This window comes from Panicum virgatum, chromosome 9K, assembly GCF_016808335.1.
Source record: "Panicum virgatum strain AP13 chromosome 9K, P.virgatum_v5, whole genome shotgun sequence".
NCBI classification, from domain to species: Eukaryota; Viridiplantae; Streptophyta; class Magnoliopsida; order Poales; family Poaceae; genus Panicum; species Panicum virgatum.
In genome coordinates this window covers 68856838-68883478 of record NC_053144.1, presented here as the reverse complement: position 1 = coordinate 68883478, position 26641 = coordinate 68856838, and the positions used below count along the sequence as shown (strand labels likewise).

Sequence of the window (26641 nt, the reverse complement as noted above, 5' to 3'; positions counted from 1 at the left end):
GACCCGTTCCCAGGCCTTCACACCACCACCACCTCCCGCCCCCGTCCGCACCTCGCCGCCGCCGCCGCCGCCGCCGCTGCCGCCGTCGCCGTCGCCGTTGCGGCCTGCCGGCCTGCGATGGCGAAGACCCGCAAGCCTCCTCCCCCTCCCCCTCCCCCACCCCCGCCCCCCGCAGAAACGCCGTCCCCGCAGCGGCGGCGCAAGAAGAAGGGCCGCCCCTCCCTCCTCGACCTCCAACGCCGCAGCCTCCGCCTCCAGGCCCAAAACCCTACCCCCGCTCCCTCACCCTCCCGCCGGGACCCCAACCCCTCTGATGACGATGATGATGGGGCGGGGAGCGGGCGGCGCCGGCAGAAGCGCCTCAAGAGCGTCCTCTCCGGCGGCGTCAAGGTCGGGGCCCTACCTCTCTCGCGCCATTTTTTCGAAAATTCCGGGGTTTGGGGACCTCCCCGAGGGGGTTTTGGCCGCGGGACACGCGGCGATGCGGAGCCGTAGTGGTTGGATCTGCGGGCTCGGGATTTATTTGGGGGTGTTTTGTGGTACGGCTCGCCTCCGTGGTGGGGAATCTAGCGGGGATCAGTGCGGCTCGCCTCCGTGGTGGGGAATCTAGCGGGGATCAGTGGAGCTGTGATAGTGGCGGTTGTGGATTTTTGCTTCTTGGAGGGCGTTGCTTTTTTCGGCGGGTTTCGAATTCTTTTTGGGGCCTCTGGAGTCCGGCCGGTCTGGGGATCTTGACCCTCGTCAGCGCTTTAATCCTTTCCTTTGAAGGGAATAGTAAGCGGATCTGACAAGTTTTGACGCATTTGACCTCCTTTTTCTCCTATTGATGGGTTGCAAGCACTGTCCGGACTGCGAGAGGCAGAAAAAAGTCATCGCTTTCAGAGCGGAGCTTGCTGCAATCCCCACTACATGATGGGATAGTGACGCTTTTAAGCAGAAATTGTCATGCAAGAATGTGTTTGTTTTGGTGGATTTCTGTTCTGATTGTTGCTGTTTCGGTTCTTTGATGCTGCAGGAGGAGCCGGGGGAAGGAAAGGAGGACGCAGCGAAAGCGACGGGGAAAGGTAAGACTTGGAGGGAAGCAAAGCATTAGCGTTGAAGTGGTTCAGGGATTTGAATTTTTCGTTGGTTAACGTTTCTTGCGTTTGTGGGAGCAGGGGTTGCTGCGTTGGATGGCGGCGGGCCCACGGGGACGCCCCTCCCAGACAAAAAGTTGCTGCTCTTCATCCTCGATAGGCTCCAGAAGTGAGTGCCCTGGCCCCATCCTGATGTAATTCTCGTCCAATAAGGGTTGCTTCGGTTATGTGTGCTTATCTGTCTACCTTGCACTGCTCCCAGGAAGGATACTTATGGAGTTTTCTCAGAGCCTGTCGACCCAGAGGAGGTGAGTCATGGAGCTGTAGTTCTGTTGTGTTTTCATATGGGAGCTCGGATGCCTAATACTGGCATTTTATGTGTGACTGCAGTTACCAGATTACCATGAGATTATTGAGCATCCAATGGACTTCTCGACAATCCGTGAGAAGCTGTTGAATGACTCGTATTCTAACTTGGAGCAGTTTGAGGTATATGTGTGACTGTTTCTTTTATTGGTTCCTTTTATTGTAGGTTGTGTTTTAGGTCTCTGTTTTGTGTTACCAGCTTTCATTTGAATCTTTGATTTAACTGGTGTTTGATACAACCTGCTGCGCTGTACTACTGTATTTGTTGTCCAATTCACTGGTTTAACAACTTCTCTATTGTTTTCTTGTATCATAAATCTGCCTTTGTTCTTTCCAATTTAATCTTGTATATAATGAATTAATGTTTAGTTGATATAGTTGCACCTGTCTAGCTTTCATTAATCCCTTGTGAGGAACTAGATACTACCTTTTGGTATTGTTAATAGAGTGTGCTAGTTGTTTGCTTTCTGCACTTTGATGCCCTGGACAAGAAATTCTTGAGTAATATGCACTACGTTATATCTCTATGTACATTTTCTATGGTTCTTGCTGTTTTTACCGGGGACCAAAGTGGGCTCATACCATATGAGTTAATGTCCTTAATGAAAGGTACTTTTTGGATTGGCATGTTGAGACTTCATGGGTTGTGATATAATGACTGTCTTACACAGTTCCAAGTGAAAGAGAATTCCATTGAACTAAAAGATTTTGACCTATATTAACTCATTAAACTCCATCTTAGATTATACTGTCTGATGATAGTAAGCATTCGTAAATAATCAGTTGGACCTATGTGGTTATGAGCTGTATTCATTGCTCAGAGTTCTGTTTTATTCTAACATAGGTTGGATGCATAGACTGCTAAAGTGAAGTTTCACGGGAATAATTAATCCAGATAATTAATGAATAAAATCCCAGAACTGATTGCTATATATGCCTATAAACCAGCTGCTTTAATAAAAAGTATCAGTAGCTCAAGAACTTTTCTAATCCACAGTGGCACTGTGCTTCTTGCGTATACTTGCTTTATATACATTACTGATATCTGGGCTTTAGCAGATATTTAAATATTTGCTCTTTGTAACTGCCAAATTCATCTATTGACATCGGTTTGCACTGAATGGAGTGTTGCTGCTTTGTTGAATTCCATTCTCTAAACGCAGAAGCAGAATATATAATGCATCTTGTAGTTTTTTTATTTCTTTGAGAATACCAAGTGCAGTGGGTGTTCCCTTGTATTTTAAAATTGTATAAAGTTGGCATATTTAATTTCCCACAGAAACACTGGGGATTTTTCCTGCATGTATATGTTAAACATAAGATTGAGTATTTCATTGCACACTTTGTAGCAAATCAAATCATAATTAATGGAGTAATACTTGTGCCTCAGTATCACGGATCTTCTTTTTGACATCTTATGTTTTTCTATTTTTGCAGGATGATGTATTTCTACTCACATCAAATGCCATGTCTTACAATTCAGCCGACACAATCTACTTCCGGCAGGTAATTTTTATACTATACTGAAGTGCATATGCTGTTTGTTATTGTATTACATAACCCATCTTGTCGCATGCACTTCTATATTTTGTGGATCATGTATGTTTTTTTGGTAGTTCTGGTGTTCAGAATATATGTTAAGCATGAAAATTGTTCTGGCTTTTCCTTCATTTTTATGGTTCCGACATGCAAATTTTTATGTATGTTTGCATAAACAGTGTGCACCTTTTGTTTCCTTACTGCAATTGTTTGTCTATGAACGTTCATTCCTTTTGACATATTAACTTGGCGACTGCTTTTTGACTCTTGGGTATTTAAGTCACCTGATTTCTCCGAATGCTAATAATCTAAGTATACGAATTGAACATCAAGTTGGCTGTTTTCCTTGGCATGTCTCCTCCAGCTACATACTTTACCATTATAGAAGACACCATATATTTGTTGCAATGCAAAAATATACTGATAGATCAACATATATAGTTAGCTCAGTTCTTTTTCCCTTGAATCTTTCTGTATCGTGGACAAGTTGGCAATACCGCAATACCTTATCTTCTAGCCGTCTACTTATCTGAAACATTCAATAATCTCCTAGGCACGATCTATTGAAGCTCTTGCCAAAAAGGATTTTGAAAACTTGAGGCAACCTAGTGATGAAGAAGAAGAACCCAAGCCACCAGCTCGAAGAGGCAGGCCACCAAAGAATCCCAAGACGGAGGACGATGTTTCACCAGATCTATCCAATGTAAAAACAAATAAACCTGAAGACAATGCCGATACAATAAGAAAAAGATCGACGGGAGACAGAACTCGAAATACAAGTACCCCATTGAAAGATCCATCAACTTTTCACAGTATGTTTGGTTCCTTTAGTGCAAAAAGAACAGATAAAATCGGTGATTATTCAGGTTAGTTCTTCTACTTATAAGTGCTCATATGTTATGTTGCTAAACTTTTGATTTATAAACATGACTTATGTAAATCTTCTAGGTTCATCCAAGTGGGGGAAAAAACCCCCTAGTTTAGATGACGACCGCCGGAGTACATATGATCAGCATTACTCATGCTCTCTGTTTGCTGCCTTTGATGATGAGAGGAAACTACTGGTTCCAGTAAGCACATCCTGACCAGATACAGTTTATTTTGAAGAATTCACAAATTTGATTGTAGGCTGACTTATAACCCTGCTAACTTAACTGTTCCTGATCATTGAAACTTACTGCTTTAACAATCTATGCTGACAGGAACTTGCTATGCTAATATTTCTAGTTTATTTTATTTTTCCTTATTATCTGAACCAGGTAGGGGTTCAGCAGCAACATGCATATGCCAGGAGCTTGGCGCGGTTCGCAGCAAAATTGGGCCCAGTGGGCTGGGATGTAGCAGCAAATCGTATCAGAAGGGCACTCCCCCCTGGGACAAATTTTGGCCCAGGATGGGTTGTAGATGGTGAGCCACCTCAAAACTCTCAGTGTCCTCCGGTTGTCAATCCCTCTGAGGACACTGCTCCACCCAACATGCCATCCAAGATTGATGTGCTCCATCACAAGTCTGGACTGTCTTCAAATGGTGATGTTACTGGTGAGGCTCTAACTAGAACTGAAACAGTAGCTTCTACATCAGCAAGCTTTGATAAGAGCTCTGAAATTGCCAGTAAAGTAATGAAGCATGAGAATGGAGTTAACAAGTCGTGTGGTGGTACCGATAGTACTGGAACAGCGCCTCCATTACAGCAGCACAGCCACAGTCGAGAAATCCACTCTAATATCAATGGCTTCACTGCTATGTCAAACGTCATGAGTCGTCAATATGCTGGGCAAGGGTTATTTGGATCAGGCATTCCTATGACACATGCTCAAGTGCTTGGGATGTTTTCTGGAATGAATGGCAAAGCCAATGGCTATATCCATGGCCACCAACTAACTGCTGATAGTCTTAAAACAGCACAGAATGGAGATGTTGGGAGGGCAACAGTCAACCCTGTGCAAGGTGCAGGTCAGGATCCAAAGAATGCAAATGATAATAATTCAGCTCATCCAAGCTTAAATGCGGGTGTCAAGTCATCAGGTTCCCCGCCTAGGGGGAAGTTGGCAAATCCGAAGCATCCTGATCTGGCTTTGCAGCTATGAGCACAGCAGTAGTCATTGACTTAGTTTGCCTTAGTAATGTGATCTCTGACGCAGAGGCATGCGTTGAATCCTGCTTCTCCGGGCCCAATGCTGAACCATCTGATAGACGATAGACATTTACAACTCACTAAGTGGAGCACCAGAAGCGAAGAAGAAGTAACAAAAGATTTGATTTATCGTCGGAGAATAACACAAACGGTGGTGGTTGTGGGAAGCGGAGCAGCAAGGCCCTCCATTTAATCATTTGACCCCAGTGAATTGTTGTAAAAGGGTAGGGTAGTTTGTACAGATTCTAATCCTATTGGAGATGATAATGTTTGGTGATGAGGCGGCGCCTGTTGTCCAATTTGTAACATTATAGTAGAAGAGGAAGTATACAAGCAAAAGGCAGTGAATAATTGTGCCTTATCCCTGGGAAGATCCGTTCCATTTCCAAATGTACGAGTGGCAATTTTTCCAGTTGAGCGACCCCCGGTCAAAGCTTGCTTGAGCGTGACCTGGTGGCTGGTGCTGTGCTACCATTTGTTCATGTTGAAGTTGTTTTGACTTTTGGCCCAGTATGTTTCTTGTTTTATTTTTAGGTTTACTCTGGATATGTCGAATGGCCCGTTCCACCAAATTTGACACTAATGATGTCATTTTTTTACCGCATAATAAACTAGTGATTACCTTTTGCAGGTCATGTAATGTGGATGACTGCCTCTAATCTGTTACGTCGAACTGTACAAAAGTTTTACGGATCTGCACGGATATTCCAGCATATGTTACCGATGCCGGGCCGAGGCGAGAGCTGCAGCGGCACAAGCATCTATGCAGCCAGTTGCCATGGCAGGCCGACACCCGGAGCGAATGCCAATTGGCAGGGAGCCGTGACGGCACGTGAATGCGTCGACGCCCAAAGCCCTGAACTGGCGCGCCCATCTCTACCCGTCGGCTCCCCAGCTCCCCTCCTCTCCCCAACTGAAAGCCTGAACGCCATCATGCCCTGTTTAGTTCTCACCATGTAAACACAAAAAAAACTGTAAACGCATTAAAGTGAAAAAGAATCTTGCTAATTCGAAGTACTAAATAAAGTCTATTTATAAAACTTTTTGTATGGTTGGGTTGTAAATCACGAGACGAATCTAATGAGTCTACTTAATCTATAATTTGCAACAGTGATACTACAGTAACCATCCATTAATTATTAATTAATTATGAATTAATTAGAATCATTAAATTCGTCCCGGGCTCTCGCCGGCACAGCGCTCCTCCTCTCCCCATCCATGCCATTCATTGTGGCTGGCCATGGCCGATGGCTGATGCATCATGCATGGATTGATGGATAGGTGCGAGGGCGAGCGAGTCATGGACACCCATTGCTGGGCAGGGCAGGCTGCCCAGGCCCGGCCGCCCCTTTACTCCCCCACAGTGACGGCTCGTACCCCTGCGCTGCAGCCTTCCAGTACCACGGCGAGGCGACGCGCCACCAGGCCAGGCACCAGCCAATCATTCGGATCCCGTACGGCGCACTCGCCGTGGAACACGCCGTCAGCCTGTCACGTTTACCCGTGTCACAGAAAACTCTGAACAACTGTTCGCCACTGAAACCAATTACTGCATGCTACTACTAGTAGTACTTTCATTCTGTAAGCCTGTCAGGGGTGGACGCTGCTCCTGCGTCCCGGCGGTCACCGCGGCACGTGACGCAGACCGTGCACGCACGCTGCTCTTGTTATTTTTTTTTTGTTCTGTTTGCCTCGAGCAACACTTGTTGCCGCCGGTTAGCGTAGGCAATCATCGTCCCGGGAAATCTGGCCTCGTGACTCGTGAGGCCGTGATTGATTGGGTGCCTTGCGAGCAAAGCAAGGCTGCATGCCTCTGAGTGAGTGATCGATCGATAATCTAGGCTACCCAAGCAAGTGATCGATCGGCAGTGATCAGTGGAGTGGTTCGCACTTCACAGAGCAGCAGCAGCGTCTTGCTTGTCTTCTCGGGATAGGTGAGGTTACTGATCATCCGCCACTGCACCCCGTTTGTTGCGTGATGACACGAACAAACCGCACGCTCTCGCTCGCTTAACCTCTTGTATCTAGGAACCTAGGACGATACAATATAGACGTGACGTGACAGTGACAGCCACCATGCAACGCAAGTGGCTGATTCAGAACTGATTATTGCACCGTGAATCCGCCAGGCACGTGATGTTGTGAGCCAATGAGGTGCCTTAACTTGTCACAGCCGTCGAGCTTTGGTGCTTTGCTGTAGTCAAGAAAAAAGAAATTTTACAACACTTTGGGTATAAACAGTACAAGATTGCTAACTTTCCCAACGGTTTATTTGCAGGTAACCTACGGTTTTAATTCATTTGGACGACTATAACTACATTCCAAAATTATGGTGGCAATGAAGCTCTTGGCAATTGTTTGTTGATAATTTGGCAACAATGTTGGGAAAATACAAATTATACTAGGCCACTAAAGGCTAAACGATAAAAGGAGCCACTAAAGTGTTGGCCACTCTCTCATCTATATCTCTATCTACTTTTTCGCACCAAGATTAGGCTCACCATACTCCTCACCGATGACCCACTTGCCAGATCTAGAGGTTTGACGAAAGAGGGTGGAGATCCATTTTTTGATAGAAGGAAAATATTTCTACCAAAATTCTAATAGCTTTTACAATAACTACTTTCATCTACCCACCCCTTATACTCGCTTATTACTTTCCTTTGACACTTTCCTTTGCACATGCATTCACTCATAGTTTGCGTCATTATTTGTTTTGGAAGAATAATGATTGGCATCATTGTTTTCGGAAGGAAAAAAGACATATATTATTTTTGATAGAAAAAAATGACATCATTGTTTAATGGAAGAAAAATTAAATACATGTCATAGACACGTACATCTCCACTAGTACAAAAAATTATCAAAAAATATCCTTCAGTTAATATTGTAGAACTGTAGTAATATATGAATTGGAACCATGGCATACTGTAGATCAAAGCAAAGTCTCTCTGTTTTTTTATGGCAAAGAGATTAAAGCAGGTGATGTTATGCTCACAACTGCTTGGTGGTAGCCTTTTAAGGCGTCGTCATCAGCTTTCCGAGAGTGAAAAAGGCACTAAAAGCCCAGGGACAGAGCTCGGCTAAAAGTGCTTCCCCATGACTGCATCGATCAGTCTATGGAAGAAGCTACTGTACTGCGTATCATATGCCACCACTAGCATTAGTCTTGCACTGTGTATCATACTCTACCACATGTGTATAGCCTTTCAGCGACGGATGGGACAGACACGCAGATGCAGGAGCCGATGACACGCATCTGCCGCCGAGAGCTCAACTAACCACATTGTCTTACTCCTCGTTCCTTCTCCGGCTGCATTTGACGCCCCCGTGCACTGCATCTTGATGAGCTGCTTGCATTGCCTGCTTGCTAGTGTCCGCCAGCCGGGCCGGGCTCACAATGCATGTTTGTTCACTTCCTTTGTCCACACACCATGTACACCCTCAACCACCACCAAACTGAGAGACAAATTACTTTTGTCGCCAAGAAACCTGATGCCTATAGATTGCTCTCAGATTGTGATGAAATTACGTTTATTCGCAGATGGACGGCCGGCTTGCAGATTTTTCAGTCGCACTCGCAACAAATTCCATCATCCAGTTCAGCAATAATCACCATGCTTGGCCCTGCCAGTGACCACTGCCAATCATTAGGCTGCGATTCTGATTTTTTTTTAAAAAAAGCTTCTCTCAAAAAGGCTCCATTAATACCGCGTATTAAGACAGAACTGGTCGTACCACTACCGCCGCTGGTCCCGAATCCTGACGCAATTATGGGAGGGAGGAGGAGAGGAGAGAGCTGAGCTTAGAGCAGAGAGGAAGAGGAGAGTACAGTGACTGACCACTCCGACTGCGAAGCCTTGTTTGGTTAGGGGTGATTTTTTTTTGTCCCTTTGACCATTAACTAGAGGTATTAAATGAAGTTTAATTACAAAACAACCTCCACAATTATTGTACTGTAGTATGTGTTGTAACTAATAAAGCTTTTGACAGCATAATTAGAAGATAATTAGAGGTGGTTACTGTAGCATCACTATAGACAATCATGGTGGAACTTAACTCATTAGATTTGTCTTGAAAAGTTACGCCCATCCGTAAAAAAGGTTTTGGAAATAAACTTTGTTTAGTACTCCATATATACATTCGTCTTTTTGTAAAAAAAATTCAGGGTGAAACCAAACATGACCCGAACTTTCCCTGGAGCAGCAGGCACACTGACCTCGCCAGCCTCCTCCCTCTCTCCCTCGGTCCCTCCAAGGCTCCAATCCATCATGCTCGCGCCTGTCCCTGCCCGCCATCCCATGGCGCAAGCTGCAGCTGGAATCCTCTAGCTCCCACACAGTGACATAACCGACCGACGCCATCCATCATCCATCCATCCCAAGCTGCTTGCTGGGCACTTGATGGCCATGACCTCGCCGCCCTGCAGCGAAATCATGCGTCCACGTTGCAGCTATCACTACTGCTGCTGCTGCTGCTGGTATCATGGTGGTGTCCACTCGCTTGTTACTACTGTCAGCTGGTCACCTGTGAAAGACAGAGGGGGGATGTGGTATACAGGTGTCATGCTGACTTGTCCACTCAGCATGCACAAAGAGGTCAAGAGCAATCTGGTCTTGCAATCGCCGACTTTTGGACAGAATTGAATTGTCCATCTCCTTCATTAGGTGATTTATTTAGATTTTGCATCAAAATGTTGTTATAGAAGAGAAGGGAAAGTTCAGTACACGGGATGGCTATCAGCCTAACAGCCTAATATGGTCTCTGCCAGAAAGTTGGTTGCATTATGGTTTCGTTTTTCTGAAACTAGCTATACTTGTACACACTAGAAAATGAGCTGGGTTCTCGTCGGGGGAACATATCCCTGCTGTGTTTTCTTTATCAGCAAATAATTGTTCCGCAGAGAAATAGGACGTAAGTCCAGTGATCAGATCTGATCAGGCATCATTTTCTGTAGAGTACTCGTAGGATTATGTCAGACTGTCAGAGGTTTACAGCAGCTGATGCTTGCCAAGCAGCAATAGCCATGCAGTGTTGTGTAGGAGTATCCCCACGACCCTTGTTGGCCATGTTTCATGTTGTAGCAAGCACTTTGTAGACCCATGCCACACTATATGGTTATCATTTTTGTTTTGTATCCATCAAAGATAATAGCAGGAATGCATGCATCTCAGGGAGCACTTTTCCTGACATGGGCCAGAGGCTGGAGACCACATCGGAGGGGGCGGCTCATCAGAATATCAGATAGCACCGACAGTTTCTCTTCCCTCGCTGTCCACACTGTCATTTGGAGTAACCAAGGCATTTTTATTCTTGTTATGCTTCAGCAGGAAGCATGCAGTTTCAGGCATATGCATTTCCCTGATTAATTCACAATTCCCAAGAAATTTGTTTATTTCTTGAAGCGAACGGAAAAGTACACAGGAAGTTTCCAACGTTTTGGTCACTGAAAGTGAAAGTGACCTTAACACAGCCTCTCTCTACCACTTCCTACCACTTTGAGCCCCTGATTCCTTCTGCTTTTGACCATCATCCAATAACCCAGATCAGGAAAGTATCAGAGATCTTTTCAAAAAAAAAAAAGAAGAAAGAAAGCATCAGAGCACATTCTGTAACAAAAAAGAAGTGTTCCACAAGCAGATACCCCTGATTTCCATGGATGAATACCTGCGCTGATGAGTTTTATTTCTGACCATACATGCATCAGCATCTGTATGATTGCTACTAATACAGCAACAGAGCACGTTTAACTGCTCCCACGTATAAAGAACCTTCTGTAGCAAATTCTTGCTCCGCGCTATGCAAAAGCAGACCTCAATATGCATGCACTCGGAGGATGCAGAACAAGGCACGTTCGATGCAACATTGCTACGCATTTACGATCGAGCATGATGCCCTGTCGACTCCACACAGGTCTTGGCGACGCTCATCTCATCTGAACAAAACCAGACCAGATTTACGATGCACTGTGGATGACTGTGTGGTGTATCATAGCGATGCATGACATTGATGTGGCACTTGCAGCTCCTGTCCTTCAGATTCATCGTCCCCTATAGTTTACCTGCTTCGATGATTGATAGATTTCGTGTTTAACAAATCAGAATGCGACGCTAAACAAGGCAGAAAATGACACTGAATTAACAATCGTCTTCCGTCGTGGAAACGGGGGACAAATTCTTTTTGGAATGCCAGTATTGACTGGGACGGGATGACATGTGGGCCTAGCGTCATGTTCGTCGTCTCCCTCCCACATGGCAGTTCTGCTGGCAGCAGCGATTGGTGGTCAGTACCTCGCCGTGCATCCACTGAAAGCAAGGGGCGCGGCGGCATGGCAAATATCCTGTGCAAACTGGCGACGAGAGCAACGGTCGCAGCACGCGGGACACGCCAAAGAAATCACTTTCTCCCACACTCTTCGCCCTCTCCCTCCCTTCCCCGGCCCGCGGGAAAAGCCGCCCCGGGAAACCAGCCAAGAACCCTCGGAACGAGGACAAAACCGCGCACCAGAAGATCCACCCGCCCAGGCCCAGCGGCAGCGCTTCGTCCGATTCAGGCTTCCCGTCCCCGTAGAAATTGACCCGTCCGCCAGGGTGGATAGATAATCTTGAAGCCATACGCGGCGAGAAATTACTACTCTTCAAACGCGCGATGATTTCGGCGTTAATCTTGGTTCCCGATTCAGCGTGGGGTCAAATGCGGGGCCTCCTTCCTAGTCCAATAGTCCTTCCATTCCCATGGCGCGCGCTATGATTTCTTGCCAAATCCCTCGCGCCGTTGCCTCATAGAGCTGCGATCCCCCCGGGTCGTCTCGTCTCCTCTCCTCTCTCCACTCGCATCGCTTACTTCTCCCTCCCCTGCTCCTCCTGCCGCCGCCGCCGCCGCATCCAGTTGCCGTCCCGTGGCTCCTCCACTGAGGCGCAAAGAGGCCAATGGGTTTGGTTCGGTCCATTGGCTCCACGTAGGCGCATGGCTCGCTCACTGCAGATGCCCTGCCTAACCCCGCAATTCGTCGCCGGTTGCTGATCAGTCGAGCTCCTGATTTGGAGCTTTTTGGGGGATTTTCCTGGGGCCCAGGGGCGTGTTTCGTTTGCTGCCGGGTTTGGCCGTGCATTAATAGCCGCTTCCTTGTGATAGTCCTCTCCCTCCCTCCCCTCCCCTCTCCTCTCTCTCTCTCTCTCTCTCTCTCTCTCTCTCTCGTGTCCTCGCTTCTGTTCTGGGGTGCGGCATTCTGGTTGCGGCAACAAGAGTTCTTGGAAAGGTTCTGATGGGTTGCTTCGGGTGCTTCGCACCGGAGGCGGAGGAGGGAGACGAGGACCACAAGCCCTCCAAGCCCGATGATTCATCAGGTCCGTTCTCGATTCCCATGCGCAGTGTGTTCGGGTGGGTTTAATGGCCTGGATTGCTGCCTCACTTTTGCTGGGAAACAGGGGCTGATGCGAGGAGGAAGGTGGCCCCGGATGTGTCAAACGGCTACGCACACAGCTTCACCTTCAAGGATCTGCTTGTGGCGACCGGCTACTTCAACGAGGCCAATTTCATTGGAGAAGGTGGATTTGGGAAGGTGTATAAAGGCAAGATCAATGGCCAGGTGAGCTAAAAAAAACTCTGTTTTCTTAAAGTTTTGTGGCTAAAGATTTTGTTTTTCTTAATGTATTTTCTTCTTGTGACTTGTGATGTGTAGATGGTTGCAGTGAAGCAGCTCGCTCAAGATGGTGTGCAGGGGAGGAACGAATTCTTGGTGGAGGTGCTCATGTTGACTGTGCTCAACCATCCCAATCTAGTCAGCTTGGTTGGGTTCTGCGCGCAGGGGGACGAGAGGCTTCTCGTATACGAGTACATGCCGTTCGGCAGCCTGGAGAGCCATTTGTTTGGTAATTTGTTCTCATCAAACTTTCTGTTCTTCTTGTTTGGTATGTTCAGGGGTCTGTCTTATTTTTTTTGGAATAGGATCAGGGGTCTGTCTGTTTTTGCAGACTACAAAAATCAATTGAAATGTTTGGCTACTTTTTTTTTCCTTTGACTTTTATGATACATCTCTGCATTGGATACCTTGTATGCTTTAGCCTTTAGATTACAAGCCGCTCTAGCATTTTATGGTCCAGTATTCCTTCATTTGGGTAATGCGCTTTGTTAAGCAGTAAAGAAGTTTTAAAGGGGTCTTTCAAAACAAAAAGAAGTTTTAAAGGCAAAAGATAACAGGAGAAACTAATTAAAGATTGAAGTACCCCGATGTAAAATTGAATAAAATAGAAGATAAAATCAACACCCATTTATGTCTTTCAATTTCGGTTCAAGAAATGAACGATATTTTTTTCTCTGTTCCTTCAAATCTTTCGTCAGATGATGTTCCAACTTTTCTACTGCTAGGAATATTATTACTCTTGCCTGTATATATGCTCTCTGCTTCTTCAGTTTCGGTTAACTCGCTCTGAACAGACTTGATTTTTTTAACTGAATTCCTAATCAAAATGCAACCAGATCCATAATGAAATGTACTGCAGCACCCTTCATCCCCAAATCGCTCAAAACCCACCCAACCTACATGCTTAACAGCCTGCAAACACTCTCATCCGCACACCTCACTACATGCACCAAGTGCAGATGCCACTATGTTCCTATATGAACTATCCACCACACCAAAGCTCAGGCGATCCAGTTATTACATTATGAATATCACTATGAAAATGATAATGATGATCATAGTATTTTTTTAGGTTTTAGTAGGCAGGAATCTTATGATTTTGAAGTATGACCTTTTATGTTACTAGTATTTGCTAATGTAAGTGAGGCATCGATTGTGCCGGTAAGCACAAAATAACCTACCAGTACAAATTTGTGCCACCAATGTTCTTGCTCTGTCACCGTAAATGAGTAATGAAGTTTCACCACCATTACTTTTATTCCTATTGCCTTCTTTATTTGAATCCAGGTCATTTTTTTTTACTCTTCGAAAAGCTAAGATTTCCATTTGTACTAGAACCATGAAGAAAAATCGGGGCACCTTTTTAATCTGTTGACCTCTACTATACACCCCTATGTTACTTTTTGTAGGAAGGCTCCTATTTTTCCTTCACATTCATATATTTTAGCAATTGAACTGCAACTATATGCTTCTCTTTGTTTAACTTTCAACAATCTAAATGTACGCCTCCTTTTAACATGCCTTTGTGGTTTGCACCTCCTTTTTCTTAGAAACAACAATTATGTAGCTGCTAGCTAGCTTCAGAGCTATGGATAAGAATGCTGCTTGTTGTTTTTCTATGTTGCAAGCTGTCAAAACTGTGGCATTTTCTCTTGGAGCGAGTCAAGAAAACGTCCTTGCTGTTGTTTGCCTAAGTATTGCCACAAAGTCAGAGTAGTAGGCTCAAGCAACTGGCTTCGTTTAATTATTTTACTAAATGAAGAACTAGACAAACATTGTAAGTTTGGCATTTAATAACTGTATAGTTAAACCATTGAACAACCCATTTTGTTAAAGGGTGCAAGTACTCAACACTGTACCGATTCCATCATGCAACCAACACAAAATGTTTGTAATAATTGTTTGTTTTAGCGTTTGAGACCTGGAAAACCTCCTTATTCTAACAGACAATCCCAAAATTGTTCAGCCACATAATACCTAAGGCTAGCCAAATTGTCCCCACAAAGAATTATTGAAGTCCTGAGGTTCTCATGGCTTGTCTCATGCCTGGACATGACATGTTCTTCTTGATTATAGCAGTGCTAGACATGGGTATCATGTGAGCCCTTAAATCTTTATGTTCTTTTTTTTGTATGAGTATTTTGGATCTTTGTGTGGACCATTGTTTTTGATGCTGTGCTTATGGATTGTGGGTGCTGTTGTTTATTAAAAAGTTTGAAGTAGCATATAAGCCATTTAAATATTTTAATAAAATATTTCAGTTGCTGCCATCGCAATTTTACATTCAACATATTACTTTTGTTTTTCATTCGATTGACAAAGGTTTCCTTTCACATTTGATTAGATGTGCCTCTTGGCAAGAAACCACTTGATTGGAATACACGTGTGAGGATAGCTGTTGGAGTAGCAGAAGGGCTTTCTTACTTGCACAATGTAGCTGATCCACCTGTCATTTACCGTGATATGAAAGCTGCTAATATTCTGCTGGGTGAGGATTTCAGTCCGAAGCTTTCTGACTTTGGACTTGCAAAAGTCGGACCAGTTGGTGACAGAACTCATGTCTCCACAAGAGTTATGGGTACCTATGGCTACTGTGCTCCTGACTATGTTGTGAGTGGTAAACTTACCATGAAATCGGACATCTACAGTTTTGGTGTTCTTCTATTGGAACTGATAACTGGCAGGAGGATTTATGATGCATCAAGGCCTAAACCAGAGCAAAGTTTGCTAACATGGGTAAGCAGCTTTAACTTCTATTGTCTTTTTTCCTTTAAAAAAAATTCTAATGTCTTTTAGATGTACCTTGTAAAATGTTTAAGATCGTAGGTAAAAAAAAAAAGTTTCATTCATACTGTGCCTTATCATTTTCTCTGAATTTTGCAGTCAAGGCCATTTCTGCATGACAAGAGGAAGTTCTACCGACTTGCTGATCCGGCTCTGCTGGGCTGCTACCCGTCATCGGCTCTGAACCAGTTAGTTGTGATCAGCATAATGTGTCTCCAGGACCAGGCCCATGTCCGCCCAATCATCGCTGATGTTGTGATAGGCCTGAACCATGTTTCAAGCCAGCCATATGCGCCTGAGCGCCCGCCAGTAGCTATAAGCTCCCCTGCGAACAGCGGGTCACCACAGTTCGTCCGCACTCCATCCAGAAGGAGAAGTGGTAGGAGGACTTCACAGTATGCGTAGCCAAGATTGACTGCTTGTCTAGAAGAAGAGCAAGATATCTCAATCAGATGAGACCGTTAGGGCTGTTGACACTGAAGCCGTCAAATTCCATGTAGTCTGAGCCTTTTTGATCGAGGAAGCGGTCTGGAGTGACCTGCTTGACAAGAGTTCTAGTATCTTCTATGTGGCAGATGGTAGGAGTTCAAGCTGACAATGACTATTGCTCTTTTCCTGTGCTTTATTGTTTTCAGTTTTAAGTTCTGTAGCCAGTGTACATAGGATCAGTTCCTTCTGCGGGGTAAACAAGTGCATCGTCAGTCCAGGTAGAAAAGGGCAAGTGTGTGTGACCCCCTATTGGGATGTTCATCAAGTTACCAGTCATGTACAAAAGTTCTCATGGTTGGTCCATGTTGGCCAGTAGGCACAATAAGTAATTCACAATGGTCGGTTTAGTTGAAAAGGCAGAAGATTATCAAATGTTGGATATTTTTTTAGCTGGTATTCGTAGAGTGAAAGGGCCATGTCAAATGCGGGGCATCAGATATCCTTTGGCTCAATGCTTTGCTCGTCAGTAGAGTCAATGCATAACACTCTCATCATATCGTGGAACGTTTCAGATCATTTGTGCCCGTGGCGATGGGTGCAATCGTCCATGGCGTTGACGTGGCCAAAGGCAAACTGATGATTTGGTCCGCCAAGTGGCCACGTCATGCTTTTGACATGGTCGCGGTCCAGAAGCACAGTGGCGTCCGACTGGTCTTGACGCCGTCTTGCTCTTCTCCAAACGGTTTGCACTTTCTTCAGTTGGGGACATCTTTCTTTTCTTTTCTTTTTCAAACAAAAAAGTGAAAATAAAGTGGATAAATGGATGCGCAAAGGAAATGGACAGTGATGTTAAGTAGTGGCGGTAGTTTTTTTTTTCCTTTTTCACCAACAAAGTCTACTAGTCTGAAACTCCAAATCCGCGATCCGAGCGAGAAGCCGAGAAGCTAAGTGATGGCGACCACGCCATGCTTCATGGGTCGGCCGGCGCGGGCGGCTTCAGAGAAGCTCGCGCCAGTGCGCTTCCGGGAAAGGGAAGAGCAGCTGCGCTGAAGGTGTGGCGATGCAGCTTTGTCATTTTCGGTCGCCGACGTGTCAGTTTCGTCCCGTCTGCCTGGCAATAACCAACCTGATCATACCTTTCAAAAAAAAAAAAACCTGATCAGACATGGCGAGTTGGCGACCCTTCACCACCTACCTGTCCCAGCCCACTTGTCAGTGGAAGGGGAGGGCGTGGTAGGTCCAGCCGTCCAGGTCAGGCCGGCGTTAGCAACTGCGAAGGGCGAGCGCAGCGGCTGCGAAGGGCGAGCGCAGAAGAGGGAGGAAGGAGGGTGGATTGAGGAAAAAAACAAAATGCTGACGTATGGGTTCCACCACATGGTAGTTGGTATAGAGAGTGATATAGAGAATGGATGGGTGCAGAGAAACTGAATATAGAGAAGAGAATCTCGATGACCAGATAAGAATATTCTTTTTAAAAAATGAATTTGGAGAGTGACGAGTGCGGAGAGGCCAAAGAAGGGCACGGCAAGGAACACTTGCCGCTGACCAAGTCCAGGAGCAAGTTCACACTGTGTCCGGTGGCGTCAAGCCGCGACGATGGCGTCAGTGAGTGGGGTCCGTAGACCGAGCCCACGCCCGAGACGAGATAGATAGCGCTGGCACTCCTCCCTTCCATGTCGCCCCCCGGCCCCTTCTCTTCTTCTTCGCGCCATCTCCTTCCTCCCGCACTATCCACGTCCCGTCTCCTTCCGCTCTTAGCCTACCACAAGTGCATCGTCCACGCGCACCACCACTACAGGATCACACGCGCCCGTACGTGCGCGTGCCGCGAGGAACAAGAACAACAAGAAGAAGCAGCCGACGCGTGCTTGCTTCCTAGGCTGGTTCGCCATGGGGAATTGCTTCGGCTCCCCTGACGCCGTCGCCGCCGCGGCGGCGAAACCGCCGAGTACTCCTGCCAAAGGTTCGCCCTGGTGCTAGTTGGGCCGGTCCAGTCGTGCGGTTCGTGATGGTTCGATCTGATCGTAGCTGATGATGTTGTGTGCGTGTGCAGGGCCACCGCCGGCATGGCCGAAGCCGAACGACGGCGGTCACGGGGCGGGGCGCGTCCTCGAGGCGCCGAGGCTGAGGGAGTTCACGCTGGCGGAGCTGCGCGCGGCCACGCGGGGGTTCAAGCCGGAGATGGTGCTCGGGGAGGGCGGCTTCGGCCGGGTCTACAAGGGCTGGGTCGACGAGCGCACGCTCAACCCGGCCAAGAGCAGCGCCGGCGTCATCGTCGCCGTCAAGAAGCTCAACCCGGAGAGCGTCCAGGGCCTGCAGGAGTGGCAGGTGAGCTTAATTAGGTTCCTATCTTGCTATCCCCCTGCCTGGCCATCATCCATCCACCGTGATTTGCTTCGCTAGCTGCTCGATCGATAGCGTGCCTGAGCTGATTCTATCTCTTCGTGGCTAATAAATTCCATTTTGATGTTCCATCATATTGGAGTTTATGAACGATCTATGCTGAATCATGATTGAATTATCCCCTTCTTTTGTTTGACCGAAACCATTAAATTATATCTGTGGTTGAGTTTTTATTTTCCGTCGCTTTCTGTGTGGAACACTGTGCAAGTCAACCGCCCAAGTTTTCAACTGCCATTAAGCTAATAAGCTCCTCTTGCACTGCTAATTTCCTCCCTAGATTGGGGCTCCCTGATCCACCGTACCATCACTGCGTGTATCATACGAGTACCATGCATCTTTGCTATGACTGACGTCTGAGAACATGGTATGGCAATCAATGTGCTAACAACGCAGTGTCAACCTGGCCCGTTGCTTTTGTTTGATTGGATACCTGCATTGTTTAGTCCTCGGTTCCATGTTCATTCGAGCTGTCGTATTGCTTGTTGCGAGTTCATAGGCGTGTCGACTCATCCAATCCAAGTGTCGCCTCTTGATCAATAATCATCATGTGCATTTTCTTGTTTCGCAAGGGCAGTCCGAGGTCAACTTCTTGGGCAGACTGTCGCACCCCAACCTGGTGAGGCTGCTGGGCTACTGCGGCGAGGACAGGGAGCTGCTCCTGGTGTACGAGTTCATGTCCAAAGGCAGCCTGGAAAACCATCTCTTCAGGAGTAAGCAACTTCTCACCTTACCACCGCTAGCATTGACATTACACCGTACCTTTCAGCAACTCTGAATTTCTGATTGACAAAAATGCCCATCCAGTAACTGAACTTCCATAAGAACGACAAACTGCAGAGCTAGGAGTGATTTAATTTGGTGTGTTTGACATTCTGACAGCGTTCCTGGTCACTAATCACCTGCCTAACCTAGCAAGAAAATGGCAGTTGACATCTCGTGCATGAATTTTGTCTGAATGTGAAGAAGTGTGTCAGATCTTGGCTCTCTACCTCTAGGTTCTAGAAGCACATTTGACTTTTGGATAGTAGACAATCGTAGCACAGCAGCAGCCTATTAGCTGGCTGCGTCACATGTTAGCCTGACGAAGTTTGGCAGGTTTGAGCAAGTCGCCCATGTCATTTTGGTTGCTGCATTTCTTTCGGTATCTTGGCAGCAAAAGTAACCGCACGTGGTAAAACTAACTAAACGTGTCTGACTTGCTGGAGACGAACCCTTTGGTGGCGCAGGGGGGACAACGGAGCCGTTGCCGTGGAGCACGAGGCTCAAGATCGCCATCGGCGCGGCGCGCGGGCTGGCCTTCCTGCACTCGTCGGAGAAGCAGGTCATCTACAGGGACTTCAAGGCCTCCAACATCCTCCTCGACACGGTAAACCATCCACTCATCTCAGTCACTTCTTCTTCATCGTTGCAAACTCAATCAGGTTAATTGCCGACCACATTTGCAAATTTCCATGTCCAGGATTTCACGGCGAAGCTGTCGGACTTCGGGCTGGCCAAGAACGGCCCGTCGGCGGGGAGGTCGCACGTCACGACGCGGGTGATCGGCACCTACGGCTACGCGGCGCCCGAGTACGTGGCGACGGGGCACCTGTACGTGAAGAGCGACGTGTACGGCTTCGGCGTGGTGCTGCTGGAGCTGCTCACGGGGCTGCGCGCGCACGACCTCAACCGGCCGAGCCACCAGCAGAACCTGGTGGACTGGGCGCGCCCCTACCTCGCCGGCCGGGGCAAGCTGGCCAGCCTCATGGACCAGCGCCTCGCCGGCCACTACCCGCCCAAGGCCGCGCTCCAGGCCGCCAGGCTCGCCGGCAAGTGCCTCGCCGGCGACCCCAGGAGCCGCCCCTCCATGGCCGACGTCGTCGACGCGCTCGAGGGCATCCAGGCCACGCAGCAGGCGCCCGCCGCGGGGGGCAAGGGGCACCGGGACCTGCCGCCGAGGCCCGTCGCGCGCCGCGCGCCGTACCATGATTCTTCCAGGCCGCGTTGACGCGTCGCTGCTGCTTCAGCAAGCATGCTGCTAATTAACAACACTTTGGATTTTAATTCTTCATTCGACTAACCAATAGATTGTGTAAAGTTGATTTTTACTACTACGTACTTTGCAAAAGGACGCACCTGGTTAACTACTGTAGTTCCTCATTAACCAGGCGACCAAGGTTCCGTGATCCTGTCGGAATCGGACAGAGAAGCCGACCGCCGAATCACAAGGCCGTATATAAGCAACTCAGGCAGGAGTAGCACATACAGAATTACAGGTTATGATTTCTGAAATAAATGTACATTGAGCATAAATACACAACATATTACCTCAAAACATCCTACTAGTATTCAAGATTTCCAGTACAGGAAGAAAATGATCATACGAGTACAATACAGCAAAAAATCTACATGGATCACTGGGTCTAGGAGACTAGACATGTCCAGCCTTGTAACTTGACAAATTATTCACCATCCCTTCTGAAAGGGTGAAGCAGAGACATGCATGAAAAAACTGCGAAATGTTTGGTGTCCATACAAAATCTGATTTTTTTAACATCGATCCGGTACCAACAAAGTTGCACCTGGAATAAGGAGACGAGCTTGATGCGTGCACTGTTGCCTGCAAGCGCTCTTGAGCTCCAGTGCCCTGCTCTCATGTATCCTTTGCCTCTGCAAGATGGGATACAAGCAACATTAGCTTACCTGCAATTGCGGTGAGATACGACTACCGATAAGCACTAGCTTCATTGCATACTCACACTGGTGAGGAGGCGCTTCAGCATTCCTTGTCGGATGCATTATAGCATTGGCAAATTCTGTTGATTCCAAACCTTGTAACTTACGGGCGATCTTTCAAAAGTTGAACCTCAAAGGGAACATTACACAACTTTGGAACAGGTAAAACCCCCAAAGAACTCATATCTGTGCGCTAACCTGTTAATGACTGCTAAACTTAATCCAAAGCTTCATTTCGGCAAATCAATGCTAGTTAACCCTATTACCTATATTTTCTGTACACTAGTTTGGTAGCTGCAATACACTACTTTACAGTTATGAAACTGAACTAGAAGCACAAATTTCCATCTTCCCCTGCCACGAACAAGACTGTATGCAGTACCCAACCGCTGACAGGGAACATTGACAATCACATCCTTTCCACTCCTAGCACATACCCAGGAGACAGAACTTTACAGACCACTTGACCATTGGTTGATCACGGTTTGCTGGGCATATGACCATTGGATGATAACAGAAGTATAGGTATTTACAGATTCAGCCTGTGCATATCATGACTTAAAACTGAGGGCCATGTCAAACTCCTTCAGTAAAAGATGTTCATGCTTGTTCTGCATCCTGGTTTGGCATAGTGCCAATGTCAGGGCAAACCAGTTTGACCAAAGGAAGGACCAAGCACTGGCTGAACATTAACATTTACCAAGATTCTTACTGTTTGAGCATTTGATGACTTGTAGACATCAATACACTCCAGAAGGTCCGCATCACATGTTAAAAGAACCCACTCAGATTCATCATCCAAGTACTTTAGGTCCACGTACATCTCCTGAGCGATACTGAACCGCTTAACAATTTCTTCTTTTAGCTTTTCAAAACCCCAACTAGGTTGAAGTCGGAATATGCATCTTTCTTCACCATACATGGCTTTTATTTTGAGAGAAACCGGCTTAGACTTTTGCATGCCTGACATGTTTTCCTCTGGCTTTTGTTCACTTACAAGCATTTGACTCTGAGACCTAGGCAGCACGACGGGCCTTTCTTCAGTAAACATCTGCAGTTCTGCATGGCTCGCAGCTTTCAGTAGTGTGGAGCTCTGATTCTCCTCCATTAAAACTTCTTGCTTGACTGCAAGCTGAGGAGCATTGCCATCCTGTTGTGATTTTGAACCACTGGAACAACCATGGCTGGAGTTTGAGCTTTGGCTGCATGAGGGAGAGAGAGAATTAGAGCCAGAAGTATGCGAAGTGAATCTGCCCTCGCACTGTCGATCAGGAACCGAAGGTTCCAAGTGATCTTTTTGCTCAGATAATGGATAAGTGCCATCCCCCTGTAATTCTCTTTCTGACCATGTGGTCTTGGTAAAGTTTTCATAGAGTGAGCTGAGTTGAACTGTTCCTTCAGCACCATGTACCGAATCAATCACCATTTGCAGTTTCTTCAGGGAGTGCCCAACTTTCTTAATCTTCCGTGATGGCCAACGATTAATTCCATGTTGCCTACATATTCTCTTCAATGTTGTAGGGCACACTGAAAGAAGCAGTTGAAATGGTTAATCATAGTATGAGCATTGAAGTTTGCATCTATGCAAATAGAGAATGAAATATTAAGACTGGTGTACCTTTCCGGCCACAGTGCAAAAACAATGGAAGTTAGATCAATAAATAATATTTTTAAAAGTACATTTGATTCGAGTGTCCCTCTGATCACAGACTTCAACATAATTTACATCCAACTCTTGGCTACCAGGATACCACGCATTGTTCAGCAGCAATAACACTGAGTAAAAGTTTACCAGTTCTATTTGTAGCATGAAAATGAAGTTATGGGCATCGAAAGACGACGTGGTTTCAAGCAGGCTGTCTACAAGCTACTGCCTATCCATCCAAACAGACAAAGGTACTAAAACGAAAGGAGTGACAAAGATCTGTGGGTTAGAAATTACCTCCTAAATTCTTTGCAGCTTCTTTCAGGCTGCCAGCAAAATGCTTCCGAAGCTCTTCCAGGCTAACAGTTTTCTCCATCTTAGTGCGCCGCTTCTCTACTGTTTTGTTCATGTTGGAAGGGCTTGGACCTCTGGAACAAATTGGCTCCTTGACCTCATATTCTTCGTGCTGCTTAATCTCTGAAAAGATGCTACCTTTCGGGCCTAGTACAGGTGAAGTATGCCAGCCAGCCGTAACACTGAACCCTTCATCCTCTTGCTTGCTGAATCCAAATGGAAGGTCACCAAACATTTCTTTTGCTCCCTTACTTTGAGCATCCACAAGGCTTGCTATCCACGAAGATACTTCCTCAGAAGTTTCCAGCGATGTTGTCCTCGCAGGACCTTCAATGTTGCTACAAACCTCATCCAAGTTTTCATGAATAGGCTTGTCGTAAAATTTTGCTGGGGTTAGTGTACTTGTTTCAAATGATCCTTCATCCACTAGTTCTTTCAAGCTGACAACTCGTAATGTATAGCAGGTCTGCTGTATTGTAATGGACAAAGAATTAAGCATGGCCCGCTGCTCTTCGCTCTCTATACAGTCCACGGGCAGGAAGAATTCCAAGACATAGTCAAGGGTTCCAGTCCTAATACTTCGCAACCGGATGGCAACTGCAGCCCTCAAGCTGAAAAGTTTTGCATGATGTGAGAGAGGGTATTGGACCTTGCTGTAGGCAGTAATGTCCGGGGAGAAACATGGCTCGTTTGTCCCAAATGCCCTACCAACAACACCCTCACCCCTGAACAGATGATGATCGGAGCAAGCTTGGTGAAAGCCCTTTACAGCTTGGTCACGAACATAACATGCCTCATCCACAGGGGACACGCAGTACTTGAGTTTTTCATCGGAGTGGCGGCTTCCCCTCTTTGCTTGGCAGATGCATGGTATCCAAGTCTGGGCTAGTGGTAGCTTGTGTCTCTCGCAAACAGCTCTGAGAACGTCAATGATCTCCGGTACAACTGCTCGGTAAGAAATATCAGCCACCTAACAAGAAATAAGCAACCTATGTTACGATAGCAACATGTCAGTTGTGAGCACAACATGTAAGTGTTTCTATATTTAAGCTCACATTTCCATGGGGATCACTTGAAACATCAGTACTTCTGAGATCAACCTCCTGCAAGTTTGCACAAACACAAAACTTTCTGAGATAAGAACATCACCAAACAAAGGAAAGTGAAAAGACGGATTACTTCGGGGATTGGTGTGCCCGGTAGTAGCACGTCTTTTCCTAAGGGCATTTCATCAAACAGGTTAAGAGCATAACAACATAGCCTGCAGAGAAGTTGGGGGTGGGTTGGAGGATGGAAACAAATGAAGAAGAGGGTCAGCAATGGGCAATCTACCTTGAGAGCGCTGCATATGTTCTCGACCTCGGCGTTGTAGTTGATCTTCTGCGTGGTCATGACGAGCTCGATGACGCCGAGGCATGCCCGGGTGCGGGGCTCGAAGATGGGGAGCGCGACGCTGCCGCGGATGTCCAAGGACTGCGCGTGGCGGACGCGCGGGTACTCCTCGGTGGAGAAGTAGCGGACGTCGGGCGTCCACTCGGGGACTCGGCCGACGAAGACGCGGCCGGGCAGCCCCAGCCCGGCGCGCGCGCTCTCGTCGGCGGAGAACTGGTACTCCATGGACACGGAGCGGTAATTGGCGAGGCGCTGGTTGCGGCTGTCCAGCCAGAAGGGCTGCCCGCAGGTGGTGAGCACCTGGCGGTCGCCGATGAGCATGGGGACCCAGACCTGCGCGAGCAGCTCCCCGGGCTGCGTCTGCGACAGCGACGCGATGCGCTCCAGCGCGCGCCGCAGCCGCTCCTTCACCGTGGCCTCCACCTCCTGCCCGGGCTGGAAGAGCCAGGCGGGGCGCGGCGGGGCGGCCGCGGCCGCGTCGGGCCGGTCGGCCCTCTCCGGGTCGCCCCTGTCGTCCTCGCCCGCCGGCGCGGGGGGAGTCGCCGTGGTGGTGGTGCTGCAGATGTCGAACAGCGGCGAGAAGCAGGCCCCCGGGGGCGCGCCGGCCCCGGGCAGCGACAAGTCGGAGAAATCGAACCCCGGCGCCGCCATGAACAGCTCCTCCATGAGATCCAGGTCGCCGACCGCGACGTCCTCCAATTCCATGACGGCGTAGCCCGGCAGCGCGTCCTCGTCTCTCCGGGACGCCGGCTGCTCCATGCCGTCCGGACAAACAGAAGCAGCTCACTGATGGGCTGGACTTGAGAATCTTGGCATGCCGATCGGGGAAAGCAGCACGAGAACTGGAACCGCCGCCGCGCCTGAGCCAAGCAACCAACGCGACGCGAGCCACGAACCGAGGAGGCTGGATTAACTGGGCACCAAAAAGAAGAAAACAATAATTTTGTCCGTCAAATACTCCAAGGAATCGACGGCGATCTTTTCGGGGCGCATGGCTGCCACAACGGACGGCACTAGTCCTGTAGTCCATACAACACAAGGGGTAGGGAGGGGACTGGGGGAGGCAGAGCTCTCTCTCTGGCGCGCAGCTTACGGACGAAACATCCCCATCGCGGAGAGAGAGAGCCAGACACATCGCCAACGCGCGCCCCACCACCCCAATGGAGGAAGAAAGTGGGAGCAGTAAGAACACACGACACTAGCCACCTCACCAACCCGACCCATCCATTCATCGTGCCCTGCCGGCAGCCGCAACTTGACCTGCCTGCCAGGCTGCTGCTGCTACTGCCTCCCCTTCCCACCAGAGAACGGAAGGATGAACAAGACGGGACAGGGTGAAAGAGAAGGGAAGGAAAGAAAAAAAAACAGCAGCTTTACGGCATCAGCCGCCATGAACAAAACTAACCCACCTCACTCTCATGCCGATCTCTCGCTCGTCGCGGCAGCGGCGCGCCAATAGAACAGTGGATGTGGATGCAGCAGCCAGTACCTCTTCCCTTGCCGGTTCGCTCTCTACGATCGATCTGATCGCCACAGAGACACGGAGAGAGACGCGGCTGTTTCAGAAGAATGAAGAGGCGATTCCTGTCCGCGTGCTTCGTGGATCAGATCGTTTCCGCTGGAAAAGACAGACAGGGAGAGAGAGATGGAGAGTGGGGTGAGGTCAGAAGCGGAGGTGGAAGCGCCCTGTCCTGTCCTCGGAGTGCGCCTGCCGCCTGCCGCCTGCATCTTTGTTTGTGCAGCCGCACGATGACGACGGAATCTCCTCGCCCCCAGCTTGGAGGGTGGGGACCACGGGGGCTGGTGGGGGCAGCAGGGTCAACCGGATTCCGATGGGCCCTGGAGGGGCAGGCCCGGGATTTCGCCCGGGAGAGGGATGACGTGGTCAGGAGGATTTGTATGCGCAGCGGGCCCCCGTGGGCCACCCGCCTTCTATGCGCTGGTGGACGACGTGGCGACGACCCGTGCGGCTGTCATCTGCTCGGAGCCTCGGGTTGGCCCCATTATTAATAATGTAGTGCCGGTAGAATGAATAGTATTTTGTGAGAGAAAATAAATCAAAATAAATCGAGATAAGTCAAGACAAGACAAGCTGAATAACCTGGATTGATTGGGCGTGGCCTGTGGGCTGTGGCCTATGGTCGACCGAAGAATGAAAGAAT

General features: G+C 47.8%; 4 protein-coding genes across 6 annotated transcripts; 3 read left to right on the top strand and 1 right to left on the bottom strand.

Moving 5' to 3' along the window:
- LOC120647426 (bromodomain-containing protein DDB_G0270170-like) lies at positions 1 to 5654 on the top strand. Its single transcript, XM_039924213.1, has 9 exons — positions 1 to 390; positions 1016 to 1064; positions 1158 to 1245; positions 1339 to 1384; positions 1467 to 1565; positions 2880 to 2948; positions 3535 to 3847; positions 3930 to 4051; positions 4241 to 5654. The coding sequence occupies exons 1-9, from the start codon at positions 118 to 120 to the stop codon at positions 5066 to 5068; spliced, it is 1887 nt and encodes a 628-aa protein (XP_039780147.1). The 5' UTR covers positions 1 to 117; the 3' UTR covers positions 5069 to 5654.
- Positions 5655 to 11633: 5979 nt separating this feature from the next.
- Positions 11634 to 16419, top strand: LOC120647425 (probable serine/threonine-protein kinase PBL21). The gene is made up of 5 exons (XM_039924212.1): positions 11634 to 12461; positions 12543 to 12703; positions 12797 to 12986; positions 15102 to 15493; positions 15641 to 16419. Exons 1-5 carry the CDS (start codon positions 12380 to 12382, stop codon positions 15944 to 15946), a joined length of 1131 nt encoding a protein of 376 aa, XP_039780146.1. The 5' UTR covers positions 11634 to 12379; the 3' UTR covers positions 15947 to 16419.
- Positions 16420 to 17617: 1198 nt separating this feature from the next.
- On the top strand, positions 17618 to 20516 carry LOC120647424 (probable serine/threonine-protein kinase PIX13). The gene is made up of 5 exons (XM_039924211.1): positions 17618 to 17933; positions 18024 to 18298; positions 18948 to 19083; positions 19600 to 19739; positions 19833 to 20516. Exons 1-5 carry the CDS (start codon positions 17861 to 17863, stop codon positions 20358 to 20360), a joined length of 1152 nt encoding a protein of 383 aa, XP_039780145.1. The 5' UTR covers positions 17618 to 17860; the 3' UTR covers positions 20361 to 20516.
- Positions 20517 to 20608: 92 nt separating this feature from the next.
- Positions 20609 to 26127, bottom strand: LOC120647423 (protein NLP1-like). 3 transcript variants are annotated; one of them, XM_039924210.1, is made up of 6 exons: positions 24420 to 25565; positions 24143 to 24190; positions 23031 to 24057; positions 21112 to 22615; positions 20935 to 21022; positions 20609 to 20830 (listed from the first exon to the last, which is right to left on the bottom strand). In XM_039924210.1, exons 1-4 carry the CDS (start codon positions 25236 to 25238, stop codon positions 21729 to 21731), a joined length of 2781 nt encoding a protein of 926 aa, XP_039780144.1. In that variant the 5' UTR covers positions 25239 to 25565; the 3' UTR covers positions 20609 to 20830; positions 20935 to 21022; positions 21112 to 21728. The 3 variants fall into 3 exon arrangements, with proteins under 3 accessions (XP_039780144.1, XP_039780143.1, XP_039780142.1); XM_039924208.1 differs by adding an exon at positions 25889 to 26127 and having other exon boundaries at positions 20636 to 21022; positions 24420 to 25392; XM_039924209.1 differs by having other exon boundaries at positions 20609 to 21022.
- Positions 26128 to 26641: the final 514 nt, after the last annotated feature.